Below are 15,248 nucleotides of genomic sequence, written 5' to 3'. Positions count from 1 at the left end.
GACTAGGTGCCAGCCGAACCGAAGCATGCGGAAGGCTTTAGAGCTGGTCAAAAACGTTCCTATCCCCAGAAATGAGGGACAATTGACAGCAAAGCAGTGACACTGCACCTTATGTTCCGGAAGACCGTTTCATCTTACACACTGATTGTACTATTCTCCTGTGTGTTTCTCATGTTTGACTATGGTCATTTATGGCCTAATGTTTGTTGTTTTTATTTGATTTCTAGTCCCATCCCCTTGGTGGAGTTTACGGAGGGGGAGGAGGAGACACCCTCCCAGCTGCAGGCCAGAATCTCTGCCTCCTCCGCCACGCGGGAGCTCGACGAGCTCATGGCCTCGCTGTCCGACTTCAAAGTCCAGAGCAATGTAAGTTTTACAGAAATATATATATTTTTTTACCAGGATGTGTCTATATGTGTATGTATATACAGTACCAGTCAAAAGTTTGGACACACCTACTCATTCAAAGGTTTTTCTTTATTTGACTATTTTCTACAAAATAACACACATGGAATCATGTAGTAACCAAAAAAGTGTTAAACGAGATTCTTCAAAGTAGCCACCCTTTGCCTTGATGACAGCTTTGCACACTCTTGTCATTCTCTCAACCAGCTTCACCTGGAATGCTTTTCCAACAGTCTTAAAGGAGTTCCCACATGTGCTGAGCACTTGTTGGCTACTCTGTGTCTCACAAAGACATGGCGGTTGGATCCAAAAATCTCAGACTCATCAGACCAAAATACAGATTTCCACCGGTACATTGCTCCTTTTTCTAGGCCCAAGCAAGTCTCTTCTTATTATTGGTGTCCTTTAGTAGTGGTTTCTTAGCAGGAATTTGACCATGAAGGCCTCATTTCACCATGAAGGTCTCCTTTGAACAGTTGATGTTGAGATGTGTCTGTTACTTGAACTCTGTGAAGCATTTATTTGGGCTGCAATTTCAAATCAAATCAAAGTTTATTTGTCACGTGCGCCGAATACCTTACAGTGAAATGCTTACTTCCAGGCTCTAGCCAATATTGCAAAGATGTTAGGTGAACAATAGGTAAGTAAAGAAATAAAACAACAGTAAAAAGACAGGCTATAGTAGCGAGGCTATAAAAGTAGCGAGGCTACATACAGACACCGGTTAGTCAGGCTGATTGAGGTAGTATGTAGATATGGTGAAAGTGACTGCATATATGATGAACAGAGAGTAGCAGTAGCGTAAAATAGGGGTTGGCAGGTGGTGGGTGGCAGGACACAATGCAGATAGCCTGGTTAGCCAATGTGCGGGAGCACTGGTTGGTCGGCCCAATTGAGGTAATATGTACATGAATGTATCCTTAAAGTGACTATGCATATATGATAAACAGAGAATATCAGCAGCGTAAAAAGAGGGGGCACACAATGCAAATAGTACGGGTAGCCATTTGATTACCTGTTCGGGAGTCTTATGGCTTGGGGGTAAAAACCGTTGAGAAGCCTTTTTGTCCTGCACTTGGCACTCCGGTACCGCTTGCCATGCGGTAGTAGAGAGAACAGTCTATGACTGGGGTGGCTGGGGTCTTTGACCATTTTTAGGGCCTTCCTCTGATACGGCCTGGTGTAGAGGTCCTGGATGGCAGGCAGCTTATCCCCAGTGATGTACTGGGCCGTACGCACTACCCTCTATAGTGCCTTGCGGTCAGAGGCCGAGCAATTTCCGTACCAGGCAGTGATGCAACCGGTCAGGGTGCTCTCGATGGTGCAGCTGTAGAACCTTTTGAGGATCTGAGGACCCATGCCAAATCTTTTCCGTTTCCTGAGGGGGAATAGGCTTTGTCGTGCCCTCTGCACTACTGTCTTGGTGTGTTTGGACCATTCTAGTTTGTTGTTGATATGGACACCAAAGAACTTGAAGCTCTCAACCTTCTCCACTACAGCCCCGTCGATGAGAATGGGGGCGTGCTCGGTCCTCCTTTTCCTGCAGTCCACAATCATCTCCTTAGTCTCGGTTATGTTGAGGGATAGGTTGTTATTCTGGCACCACCCGGCCAGGTCTCTGACCTCCTCCCTATAAGCTGTCTCGTCGTTGTCGGTGATCAGGCCTACCACTGTTGTGTCGTCTACAAACTTAATGATGGTGTTGGAGTCGTGCTTGGCCATGCAGTTGTGGGTAAACAGGGAGTACAGGAAGGGACTGAGCACGCACCCCTGTGGAGCTCCATTTTTGAGGATCAGCGTGGCAGATGTGTTACCCTCACCACCTGGGGTCGGCCCGTCAGGAAGTCCAGGATCAAGTTGGAGGGAGGTGTTTAGTCCCATGATCCTTAGCTTAGTGGTGAGCTTTGAGGGTACTATGGTGTTGAATGCTGAGCTGTAGTCAATGAGTAGCATTATCACATAAGTGTTTATTTTGTCCAGGTGGGAAAGGGCAGTGTGGAGTGCAATAGAGATTGCATCATCTGTTGATCTGTTTGGGCGGTATGCAAATTGGAGTGGGTCTAGGGTTTCTGGGATAATGGTGTTGATGTGAGCCATTACCAACCTTTCAAAGCACTTCATGGCTACGGACGTGAGTGCCAAGGGTCTGTAGTCATTTAGGCAGGTTACCTTTGTGTTCTTGGGCACAGGGACTATGGTGGTCTGCTTGAAACATGTTGGTATTACAGACTCAATCAGGGACATGTTGAAAATGTCAGTGATCATACCTTGGTCAGCACATGCCCAGAACACACGTCCTGATAATCTGTCTGGCCCCGCAGGCTTGTGTACATTGACCTGTTTAAAGGTCTTACTCACGTTGGCTATGGAGAGAGTGATCACACAGTCGTCCGGAACAGCTGATGCTCACATGTATGCCTCAGTGTTGCTTGCTTCGAAGCGAGCATAGAAGTTATTTAGCTCGTATAGTAGGCTTGTGTCACTGGGCAGCTCTGGGCTGTGCTTCCCTTTGTAGTCTGTAATAGTTTGCAAGCCCTGCCACATCCGACGAGCATCAGAGCCGGTGTGGTACTATTCAATCTTAGTTCCATATTGACGCTTTGCCTCTTTGATGGTTTGTCGCAGGGCATAGCAGGATTTCTTGTAAGCTTCCAGGTTAGAGTCCCGCACCTTGAAAGCGGCAGCTCTACCCTTTTTGCTCAGTGCGAATTTTGCCTGTAATCCATGGCTTCTGGTTGGGGTCTGTACATACAGTCACTGTGGGTACGACGTCATCGATGCGCTTATTGATAAAGCCAGTGACTGATGTGGTGTATTCCTCAATGTCATCGGAAGAATCCTGGAACATGTTCCAGTCTGTGATAGCAAAACAGTCCGGTAGTTTAGCGTCTGCTTCATCTGACCACTTTTTTTACAGACCGAGTCACTGGTGCTTCCTGCTTTAATGTTTGCTTGTAAGCCGGAATCAGGAGGATAGAGTTGTGGTCGGATTTACCAAATGGAGGGCGAGGGAGAGCTTTGTACGCGTCTCTGTGTGTGGAGTACAGGTGATCTAGAATTATTTTTCCTCTGGTGGCACATTTAACATGTTGATTGAAATTTGGTAGAACTGATTCAAGTTTCCCTGCATTAAAGTCTCCGGCCACTAGGAGCGCCGCCTCTGGGTGAGTGGTTTTCTTTTTTGATTTTTCCTTATACAGCTGACGGTCTTAGTGCGGCCAGCATCTGTCTGTGGTGGTAAATAAACAGCCACGAAAAGTATAGCTGAAAACTCTCTGGACAAGTAGTGTGGCCTGCAATTTATCACAATATACTCTACTTCAGGCAAGCAAAATCTTGAGAATCGTGCACCAGCTGTTGTTTACAAATACGAACAGACCGCCACCCTTGTCTTACCGGAATGCGCTGTTCTACCTTTCCGGTGCAGCGTATATCCCGCTAGCTGAATATCCATGTTGTCATTCAGCCACGATTCCGTGAAACATAGGATATCACCATTTTTTAGGATATTCGTGATCATACCTCATCTAATTTATTGTCCAATGATTTCACATTTGTGAGTAGTATTAACGGTACCGGCAGCTTTCCCACTCTCCTTCTCCGGGTCCTGACCAGGCATCCGGCTCATTGTGCTCTGTCACTGCGTCGCTTCCTCTTGCAAATAACGGGGATGTCGGCGCTGTGGGGTGTTTGGAGAATGTCTTGTGCGTCGTCCTTGTTGTAGAAAAGATTGTTGTCTAATCCGAGGTGAGTGATCGCTGTCCTGATATCCAGAAGCTCTTTTTTGCCGTAAGATACGGTTGCAGAAACATTACGTACAAAATAAGTTACAAATAACGCAAAAAAAAACCCACATAATAGCACAATTGGTTGGACGCCCGTAAAACTGCTGCCATTTCTTCTGGCTGGTAACATATCTTCTACAGCAGAAGTAATTCTGGGTCTTCCTTTCCCAAGGCAGTCCTCATGAGAGCCAGTTTCATCATAGCGCTTGATGGTTTTTACGACTGCACTTGAAGAAACTTTCAAAGTATTGACATTTTCCGGATTGACTGACCTTCATTTCTTAAACTGAGGATGGACTGTCATTTTTATTTGCTTACTTGAGCTGTTCTTGTCATAATATGGACTTTTACCAAATAGGGCTATCTTCTGTATACCACCCCTACCTTGTCACAACACAACTGATTGGCTCACACGCATTAAGCTGGAAGGAAATTCCACCTATTAACATTTAACAAGGCACACCTGTTAATTGAAATGCATTCCAGGTGACTACCTCATGAAGCTGGTTGAGAGAATGCCAAGAGTGTGCAAAGCTGTCATAAAGGCAAAAGGGTGGCTACTTTGAAGAATATATAATATATTTTTATTTGTTGTATCACTTTTGTGGTTACTACATGATTCCATATGTGTTAATACATAGTTTTGTTGTCTTCACTATGATTCTATAATGTGGAAAATAGTAAAAAAATAAGGAAAAACCCTTGAATGAGTAGGTGTGTTCAAACTTTTGACTGGTACTGTATGTGCGTATGTACAGTACTAGTCAAAAGTTTGGACACCTACTCATTCAAGGGTGTAGAGATGGATAGGAAAGAGAGGTAGGCAGATGCAGATGGGTGAAGGGACATACTGTAGGGTGAAATGTGCAGTCAAATGAATGGTGCATATGTTGTTTTTAAAAGGTTGGTTGTATATTGATTTTTAGCATGGATGTGGGGTTCTTCACACAGGTAGATTGCTGTAGTGTTGCTGTGGTCTAGACTCTAATGTACATTCGATCAGGCATTTCCTACCATTTACCTTATTGATACAACAATTTATTTACACTGATGCAATGAGTGTGGAATGTGAATGATTTGCATATCCATCACAGTGATATATATATATATATATATATATATATATATATATATATATAATTCCAATTTTCACACAGCTTTATTGAGGAAGTTGTCATGGTTCATTTGCCCTGGTGCATGTCTGCCGCTGTGGCATCTTCCCTTTTCTACCTCTCCTGAAACCATTTCCCCTTTTTTTTCCCTCCCTGTCTTCTATTATTGTTTCTGTGCTGCCCGTCCTCCAGTCTGGTTCTCAGTTGTCTGTCAATATGAATACCCTCCTGATCAGTCAAGGATCAGAACCCTCCTCCTTGGAGACGAAGTCACCTGCTTCCCCAGTAGTTGTAACCAGAGACCCAACTGGGCCTGGTGATCTGCAGCTGGAGCCCCCCAGTGACACGTCCCCCTCCTGTAACCCTGTTCCTTTAGACCTCCACATAGATGAAGATGCCTGCTCTGGCCCGCCCTCCTCCACCCCCCTCTCAGCTGCTTCAGCCTCCTCCGTTTTGTTGGCCTCGTCCCAGAGCCTCCAGTACACCCAGATTCACACACAGCTGGGAGGAGTAACTGATCCCAGCGTGAGAACTACGCTGACCTCCCTCATGGAGTCCCTCACTGTGGTCTCTAACACCACAAGCCACACTTTGCCAAATACCCACTATCCTTCTGTTGCCCCCGTTGTAAATTACAACAGTCCTGCAGTGGATAATAAGACCCCCAAGACGCCTAGTCCAGTAACTGTTGCCAAGACCCTTAGTCCCATGACTCTTGTCAAGACCCATAGTCCTATAACTGCTGCCAAGCCTCTTGGACCAGTTATGGTTGCTAAGAGCCCCAGTCCTGTTCCGATTCCTAAAAGCCTCAGTCCTCTTCCAGTTGCCAAGAGCCCCCGTCCAGTTCTGGTTGCTAAGAGCCCTGTTTCTGTTAGTGTTGCTAAGAGTCCCACTCCTAAAACGATCACCCTTCCTCAGTCACCCTCCATTGATCCATCTTCCTCACTGAAGGAGAAGCATCCAGAAACACCTGCTGCTCAGCTAGCAGAGCCCCCGGCTGCATGTCCTGACTTGGGGATAACATGGCCATGTCGGGAGCCCTTGCTGGAGGACACCCTTGACAGATTGCTGTCCTTCGACTTTACCCTGCCAGAGGGAGAAGTGAAGCATGCCAAGGAGACCCATCAGGACAAAGAGGAGCTTTATTCCATGGCAAGAGACAAGGAAACGACTTGGGAGGACAATGAAAGTATTAACCCAAAGCACAGCACGTCCCTGGACGGGCGCGAGGGGACGATGACCCCCATTAACAAGGCCAGCTGGATGGATGACTGTTTGACCCCCTCGACGTGTCCAGGAACCCCAGAGACCACCCTGGACCTGCCCCTGAACCAGCCTTCGGCCGTGGAGAGGCTGTCCACCTCGGGCCAAGTACGATGCTCCCTCCCAACAGACCACCCACCCGCAACCACGCTCTCCCAAAATAAGCTGGCACGTGAGATTAAAGGCTCTAAGACACCGTATGGTTTATCTTTTATTAGGCCAAGTTTGAGGCCAAATCCCCACTTTGACACATTTCATCTTTCCCATGTATCCTGGCACTGGTGGTGTCACACACTAATAGGTGTAACGGAGCCAGTAACATACAGAGATGATAATGATCGCTAATATATATGATGCCATTCAATTTTTATCTGATGATGGCTCATTCTAGCCTGGTGGAATCAGTCTGATCGCTAAGTTCACCATCCTTTTTCACTTCGCTTATATGTCTGGGATTTCTCATCTTCGAGTCTGTGTCTGTAATGGGGCATTATTCAAAACTAACTTGTCAGCGATTGGATCACCTTCAACCAATCAGAGGATGGCCTAATTCAAAGCAACGTTTGACTGAGTTGGTTTTTGTCCAAAACCCACCCACTGTTTCTGAGAGGATGCTGATTGGACTGTCAATTTTCTGGCCTATTCCAAATGCACATCTTTTGGATTAAGCAGCGATCAGACTGTATCCACTAGGCTCATTCAAGTTCAACTTAGCTCTGTCACAGTATGTCAGTTATTATCAAGTTGAAGTGATTGAGATGGGCTCTTATTTTGGGAGAGTGACTCACATGAACACAACATGAGGACACAAGGACTTGAATGTATAGGGCATCTTGTCAAAGTTTTACCTGAGAAGTTATGCATGGAGTTTGTATTTTCTGTCTTGTGTAGAATGTTGGCTATTGTGAACTTAACAAGGATATACAGTGCCTTCGGAAAGTATTCAAACCCCTTGACTTTTTCCAAATGTTATGTTACAGCCTTATTCTAAAATTTATTAAATTGTTTTCATCAATCTACACACAATACCCCATAATGACAAAGCAAAAACAGGTTTTTAGAAATGTTATCTAATTTGTACAATAAAATAAAATAAATATCACATTTACCTAAGTATTGAGATGCTTTACTCAGTACTTTGTTGAAGCACCTTTGGCAGCGATTACAGCCTCAAGTCTTCTTAGGTGTCATACAAGCTTGGCACACCTGTATTTGGGGAGTTTCTCCCATTCTTCTCTGCAGATCCTCTCAAACTCTGTCAGGTTGGATGGGGAGCGTTGCTGAACAGCTATTTTCAGGTCTCTCCAAAGATGCTCAATCGGGTTCAAGTCTGGCTGGGCCACTCAAGGACGTTCAGAGACTTGTCCCTAAGCCATTCCTTCATTATCTTGGCTGTGTGCTTAGGGTCATTGTCCCGTTGGAAGTTGAATCTTCGTCCCATTCTGAGGTCCTGAGCGCTCTGGGGCAGGTTGTCATCAAAGATCTCTCTGTACTTTGCTCTGTTCATCTTTGCCTCGTTCCTGACTAGTCTCCCAGTCCCTGCCGCTGAAAAACATCCCCATAGCGTGATGCTGCCACCACCATGCTTCACCATAGGGATGGTGCTAGGTTTCTTGCAGACAAGACGCTTTTCATTCAGGCCAAAGAGTTCAATCTTGGTTTCACCAGACCAGAGAATTGTATTTCTCATGGTCTGAGTCTTTAGGTGCCTTTTGGCAAACACCAAGCGGGCTGTCTTGTGCCTTTTACTGAGGAGTGGCTTCCGCCTGGCCACTCTACCATAAAGGGCCGATTGGTGGTTGTCCTTCTGGAAGGTTCTCCTATCTCCACAGAGGAACTCTGAAGCTCTGTCAGTGACCATCAGGTTCTTGGTCAACTCTCTCTCCAAGACTCTTCTCCCCTAATTGCTCAGTTTGCCGGGCGGCCAACTCTAGGAAGAGTCTTGGTGGTTCCAAACTTCTTCCATTTAAGAATATTGGAGGCCACTGTGTTCTTGGGGACCTTCAATGCTGCAGAAATTTGTTGGTACCCTTCCTCAGATCTGTGCCTCGACACAATCCTGTCTTGGAGCTCTACGGACAATTCCTTCAACCTCATGGCTGGGTTTTTGCTCTGACATGCACTGTCAACTGTGGGACCTTATATAGACAGGTGTGTGCCTTTCCAAATCATGTCCAATCAATTGAATTTACCACAAGTGGACTCCCCAAGTTGTAGAAACATCTCAAGGATGATCAATGAAAACAGGATGCAACTGAGTTCAATTTCTAGTCTCAAAGCAAAGGGTCTGAATTCTTATGTAAATAAGCTATTTCTATTTTTTTTAATGATATATTTGCAAACATGTCTAAAAACCTGTTAAAGCTTTTTCATTGTGGTCAAGGGGGTTAACTGTCTACCGTGGTCCATGTGGAAATGTCCGCTCTGTGTTGTTTATGGCTTTGCAAGTCTCAACTTGCAGCTGTGAGCTTGTCACTTGGACAATCAAGAGTGATGCAATCCTTCACCGCACTGCTGTGTGTAGTGCCTTGCAGCCAGAGGCCGTGCCATTGCCATACCAGGCAGTGATGCAACCAGTCAGGTTGCTCTCGATGGTGCAGCTGTAGAACCTTTTGAGGATCTGAGGACCCAAGCCAAATCTTTTCAGTCGCCAGAGGGGGAATAGGTTTTGTCGTGCCCTCTTCACGACTATCTTGGTGTGCTTGGACCATGTTAGCGGAACTTGAAACTCTCGACCTGCTCCACTACAGCCCCATCGATGAGACTGGGGGCGTGCTTGGTCCGCCTTTTCCTGTAGTCCACACTTGTTTCCTTTGTCTTGATCACGTTGAGGGAGAGGTTGTTGTCCTGGCACCACACGGCCAGGTCTCTGACCTCCACCCTATAGTCTGTCTCGTTGTTGACGGTGATTAGGCCTACCACTATTGTGTCATCGGCAAACTTAATGATGGGGTTGGAGTCGTGCCTGGCCATGCAGTCATGAGTGAACAGGGAGTACAGGAAGGGACTGAGCACGCACACCTGTGGGTCCCCCGTGTTGAGGATCAGCTTGGCGGATGTGTTGTTACCTACCCTTACCACCTGGGGGAGTCCCGTCAGGAAGTCCAGGATCCATTTGCAGAGGGAAGTGTTTAGTCCCAGGGTCCTTAGCTTAGTGATGAGCTTTGAGGGTACTATGGTGTTGAACGCTGAGCTGTAGTAAATTAAAAGCATTCTCACATAGGTGTTAATTTTGTCCAGATGTGAAAGGGCAGTGTGGAGTGCAATAGAGATTGCATCATCTGTTGATATGTTATTGCAGTATGCAAATTGGAGTCTAGGGTTTCTGGGATAATGGTGTTGATGTGAGCCATGACCAGCCTTTCAAAGCACTTCGTAGCTACAGACGTGAGTGCTACGGATCGGAAGTAATTTAGGCAGGTTACCTTCGTGTTCTTGGGCAAAGGAACGATGGTGTTCTGTTTGAAACATGTTGGTATTAGAGACTCAGACAGGGAGAGGTTGAAAATGTCAGTGAAGACACTTGCCAGTTGGTCAGCGCATGCTCGGAGTACACGTCTTGGTAATCCGTCTGGCCCTGCAGCCTTTTCCGGACTAATGTTGACCTGTTTAAAGGTCTTTCTCACAACGGCTGCGGAGAGTGTGCTCACACAGTCGTCCAGAACAGCTGATGCTCTCATGCATGTTTCAGTGTTAATTGCATCGAAGCGAGCATAGAAGTTATTTAGCTCGTCTGGTAGGCTCGTGTCACTGGGCAGCTCTCGGCTGTGCGTCCTTTTGTAGTCTGTAATAGTTCGCAAGCCCTTCCACATCCGACTTAGTACGATTCGATCGCTTTGCCTGTTTGATGGTTCGTTGGAGGACATAGCAGGATTTCTTATAAGCTTCCGGGTAGAGTCCCGCTCCTTGAAAGTGGCAGATCTTCCCTTTTGCTCAGTGCGGATGTTGCCTGTAATTCATGGCTTCTGGTTTGGGGTATGTACCTACAGTGACTGATGTGGTGTACTCCTTAATGGCATCGGAAAAATCCCGGAACATATTCCAGTCTGTGCTAGCAAAACAGTCTTGTAGTTTAACATCTGCTTTGTCTGACCACTTTTTTTATTGACTGAGTCACTGGTGCTTCCTGCTTTAATTGTAGCTTGTAGGTAGGAATCAGGAGGATAGAATTATGATCAGATTTGCCAAATGGAGGGCAAGGGAGAGCTTTGTTTGCGTCTCTGTGTGTGGAGTAAAGGTGGTCTAGAGTTGTTGTTTTTTCCCCCTGGTTGCACACTTAACATGCTGGTAGAAATGAGGTAAAACGGATTTACGCTTCCCTGCATTAAAGTTCCCGGCCACTCGAAGCACCACCTCTGGATGAGCGTTTTCCTGTTTGCTTATGGCCATATACAGCTCATTGAGTGCGGTCTGAGTAATCTCTGTTCTGATATCCAGAAGCTCTTTTCGGACATAAGAGACGGTAGCAGCAACATTGTGTACAAAATAAATACAAAAAAAAAACAAAGACAATATAGCATGGTTGGTTAAGAGCCCATAAAACGCAGCCATCCCCCTCCGGCGCCATTATCTAGGTTTGGCATAGCCTACAGAAACAAAATAACAAAATGTAATCTATTCCATCTTTGCTAAATGTTTAGGTGTTTGCGGTCCACATTATTGTAATGGCTTCAATTTGGAAATATATTGTTAAATATAACATTCACACTGGCTAGGCCTACTGTAAATTGCATTATGTCTGAGCCATAGACATGCCAAATGTTGTTAATAAGCTAGATTCAATTCACTATTGATAAGGCTTATAATCCAACATCTAAACTAAACAGCAGCTTGTTTTAAAAAAGAAGCTATGTCTAATTATAGTTGCAGGCACCATCATTGCTTCCCGTGGATATATAAAGGTAGACCATATGGAGTCTTTTACACACGTCCAAAATAATAACGGGAGCTAAAATAGTGATAAATGGGATGTCTGCTCACTATTTTGCTGCTCCCAAACTTGATCGTTTAATAACGTTTTGGGGATTTCACATGTAATTTCAACGCAGTCTTACGAGCGAAATCCTTTATTGATTGGCTGCTATTTGGCGAATGCATTGGTCAGCTGTTGATCTGGCGGTATAGGAGGACTGAATAGTTCAGATGAGCGTGTCTTTGGTAATCGTACCAGGTGCACTCTTTGAAAATGGGAATGGATAGCCTACTTGAACAAGCTAAATTAATTATGCAGGTATGTAAATTGTGAATCATAAAAGAGCATGAAGGCAAAACAACTCTTATTTTAAGGCACTCTCAGCGGACCATTTAAAAACCTCTTTATTCATAGGCGACTTGGTTTATGCATGGCCAGGATACAAATACACACCTATCCGAAGCTGCTAAACCAGCCTTGATTAAGGGGGAAGGTAGGCTATTCATGTTCTTTTATAATAAAAAAAAATAATGAAATGGGAGGGAAATATTGTTTTATGTTTCTAAATACGAGATTCACTGGCGCAAAAGGCACATTTCTCGTTCCATAGGGACTGTGCGTCAAAATCCATGCGTTACCGTTAAGACCTGCTTTTGGTGGGTCTTAACATTTCCCTTCAGCGCTGCATGAAATTGTCACTTTTACCCTTGTTGTTAAGAACACACCTCAAATATTGCCACCCCTCCCATCTCAGCGAGCTGATGTTACACAGGTAAAATCCCGAACCTGGCGTAAAGGTTGTAAAATGTCCATTTTATCACGACGAAATTGCAAACTAACATGTTTGACACTTGTGCCTCCTTAGCGGCAGCCAAAAATAGAGCCTGTGGTGTTAAGGAAGAGTAATTTCATTTGAATCGACCGCGTTACCGCTTCTTCTAGGTGACGTGAAGAAGGTCTGTATTTGCACCGTGTTGTCTCACTACGGGTGTTCCACAGGGCTAGGTACTACACACATTCTCTGTGCACATGTTTGGGTGGAGAAGGGACAAACCTAAAACAACATGCGAGTGGAGCAGAGAGGGTTTAAATGGGCCTGTGGAACCAAGTTTTAGAATCTGTTTAAGGACATTAGCTGCTTCTCTACAGTGATACAAGAAGATACTACAAGAATCTAAGACCATCGGTTTTGCTGCTTGCATTTTACGCCTGCCTGTGTATTGCATGAGCATTAGAGTTCTAGTCGTTGTTTTGCACATTGTGTATTTACATTTACATTTGAGTCATTATCTTATCCAGAGTGACTTACAGTAGCAATTAGGATTAAATGCCTTGCTCAGGGACACATCAACAGATTTTTCATCTAGTCAGCTCGGGGTTCAAACCAGTGACCGTTTGATTATTGGCCCAAAGCTGTTAACCGCTAGGCTACCTGCTGCCCTGTATGTTTTTGCGCTGAGAAGAATGGACGTTTGCTAAGTGTTTTCAATCACCCAGCATGCTTACACACTGCAGTCTAGCACGTGTGAAATAGACTGCCTCGGAAAAGAGTGTAATGGAATGCAGTCGAGTGGAGTGCCGTTTGACTTTTACGATCAGCCGGCCTGGCCTGAAGGATTGTGCTTTCTGGTGTTTCGTGCCTGGCTCTGCCGCACCCCCGATATGTGCGTCGTCATGGGAGGTATGGGGAAGCACCACCATGCCCCCCTTACTTCATTCTACCCAACTCTGTAGCTCAAGTCGGTTATCCGCCGCACCAAAGAGACGCCCAACGTGCACCCCATGTACCGAGACGGGCATGTGTTAAGGCGTAAACTGGGTCCTGTCATCTTCACCAAGAGCAGTTCCCAGGACTGTCTCATCGCAGAGCTGCAGGGCAAGCTGGGAATCGAACGCGCCGTTGAGCGCCGACGCAAGAAGCAGTCAGACGACTGGCTCACTGAGGGGGTCATCGTCATGAACAACCCGCAGCGCATGCGGGAAGACAAGGCCTCGCCGGTGGTGGACAAGGTACAGAGATGTGGCCGGAGCCCGTTCTAAGTCATCTCATTGGGCCAAATTTGGGCCGACTAGTTGTAGAGCAATACAGCACCTTCCAGTAGCGTGTTTCTTGATTAGTGCTGTTATTCTAGAGTAACGTTATCAAGGCAATGTTCTATACCACACAGATGGACTATGACTAGCGAACAGTTTCTCAACCGTATTCTTCTGTAACCACTTGTTGATGTTTTTTTGCTCCACCTGAGGCGTTCTATTTCCTGTGGTTTAATTTCACTCATTTTTGATGTCTCTCTTGCTCTCTGTCTCTTCCCACACCCAGATCGTCATCCCTCCTGACTCGCCTGTCCCTCAGAGAAAAGTCATCCCCCCTCCGCAGTCCCCCCCGGCACCCAAAAAGCAAACCCCTGTCAAGCAGACCCCTCCGCCCCTGCCTCCTCCCCCACCCCCCTCGCCCCCTCCCAGGGTACCCACCCCTCCCCCGCCATGCACCCCTTCCCCCCCACCTGTGGTGCATCAGCCCACCCCTCCCTGGATGCCGACCCCCAGAGAGCCCACCCCTCCATCCAGGGAACCTGCCCCGCCCAAAACCCCCAGCCCCCCGCCCAAGTCTGTCACCCCGCCCCCTCCGCCCAAGGTCTTTGTGTCTGTTGGCTGCCAGACTGAGTACGATCCCATCTTCCCACCAATGGAGGCATGGAAAACTCAATCCACCTTGTTCATTTATCCTTCTGTTTTCTCTATTTCTCCCGTTCTCTCTTTGGCCTAATCTGCCTCTCACCTCTTTCTTTTCTCACTACCACCAACTTTATTCTCTTTTTCGTCGTTTGTATTGAGTCGTCTGTCTGAGTGTCAAAACCAAAACTCGTGTGTGTGTGTGTGTGTGTGTGTGTGTGTGTGTGTGTGTGTGTGTGTGTTGAGAAAACAGATGTATTTTGGGCCCTATCTCTAGCCACTTCTCCAACAAGAGTCCAGGAGAGGGGTTGTGGGTTGTGATAAGGAAGGAGCTCTTTAAGGATGTGTGAAATCCATTCTGTAGAGATGAAAGAGTATGACATCCAGGCTGGCGAGTGAGTGAACCGTCTCGGTTTTCGGAGAATGGCGCCAACTTGGGCCATGTTGTTCCTTGAAATCAGTATCGGGTGGTTGGTGGGGAACAGACATCATGGCACTCTCCTTGATATTACAGCCACACTGTCCTGATATCTGTCATGACGCTGGAATGGTTCCCACCTCCCAGAGGACTTGCCTCCACCATAGTCACTTCAGACCTAACTTTTGACTGTTTAACTTGCCAAGCCCTTTTGACCAAGCCCAAATCTGAACAGGTTGAAATAACTTGACTCGTGATTTAGCTGACTGCATAGTGTTCTGTTAAGACACTGTTATTATATGCCACTATTTCTCTTCGTACCTAATCTAATTTTCTCCCTACCTCTTTCTCTTTAACAAACACATCCAGGTCCAAACCAAGTTGCTATTTGATTTTACTCCAGATGGAAGGGTGGTTGTTTAGTGAGGGTTGCCTTTCGTTGGTGAAATTTGCCTGTACGTGACTGTTAGTCCCTGTTTGCGTTTATGTGTGTGTGTGCATTTGTGTGTGTGTGTGCGTTCATGTGTGCGTTTATGTGTGTGTGTGCGTTTATGTGCGTGTTTATGTGTGTGTGTGCGTTTATGTGCGTGTTTATGTGTGTGTGTGTGCATTTATGTGCGTGTTTATGTGTGTGTGTGTGCACGTTTTTCGTAAGCAGTAGGCCCACTGACAGGCTATTT

At 46.1% G+C, this 15,248-nt stretch overlaps 1 protein-coding gene across 1 annotated transcript in view; it reads left to right on the top strand.

The window, feature by feature from the left end:
* LOC118388747 (mucin-5AC-like) overlaps nucleotides 1-15,248 on the top strand; it is a 47,779-nt gene that overhangs the window by 23,993 nt on the left and 8,538 nt on the right. Inside the window, exons 6-9 of the mRNA XM_052526055.1 lie at nucleotides 228-366; nucleotides 5,495-6,673; nucleotides 13,212-13,487; nucleotides 13,798-14,238. Of these exons, the coding sequence (XP_052382015.1) occupies nucleotides 228-366; nucleotides 5,495-6,673; nucleotides 13,212-13,487; nucleotides 13,798-14,238 (2,035 nt within the window). The remainder of the gene's footprint in view (nucleotides 1-227; nucleotides 367-5,494; nucleotides 6,674-13,211; nucleotides 13,488-13,797; nucleotides 14,239-15,248) is intronic.

The sequence above is a fragment of the Oncorhynchus keta genome, chromosome 10 (genome assembly GCF_023373465.1).
Source record: "Oncorhynchus keta strain PuntledgeMale-10-30-2019 chromosome 10, Oket_V2, whole genome shotgun sequence".
NCBI lineage: Eukaryota > Metazoa > Chordata > Actinopteri > Salmoniformes > Salmonidae > Oncorhynchus > Oncorhynchus keta.
The sequence above is the reverse complement of the archived record's forward strand: the minus strand, read 5'-3'. Positions and strand labels throughout refer to the sequence as shown.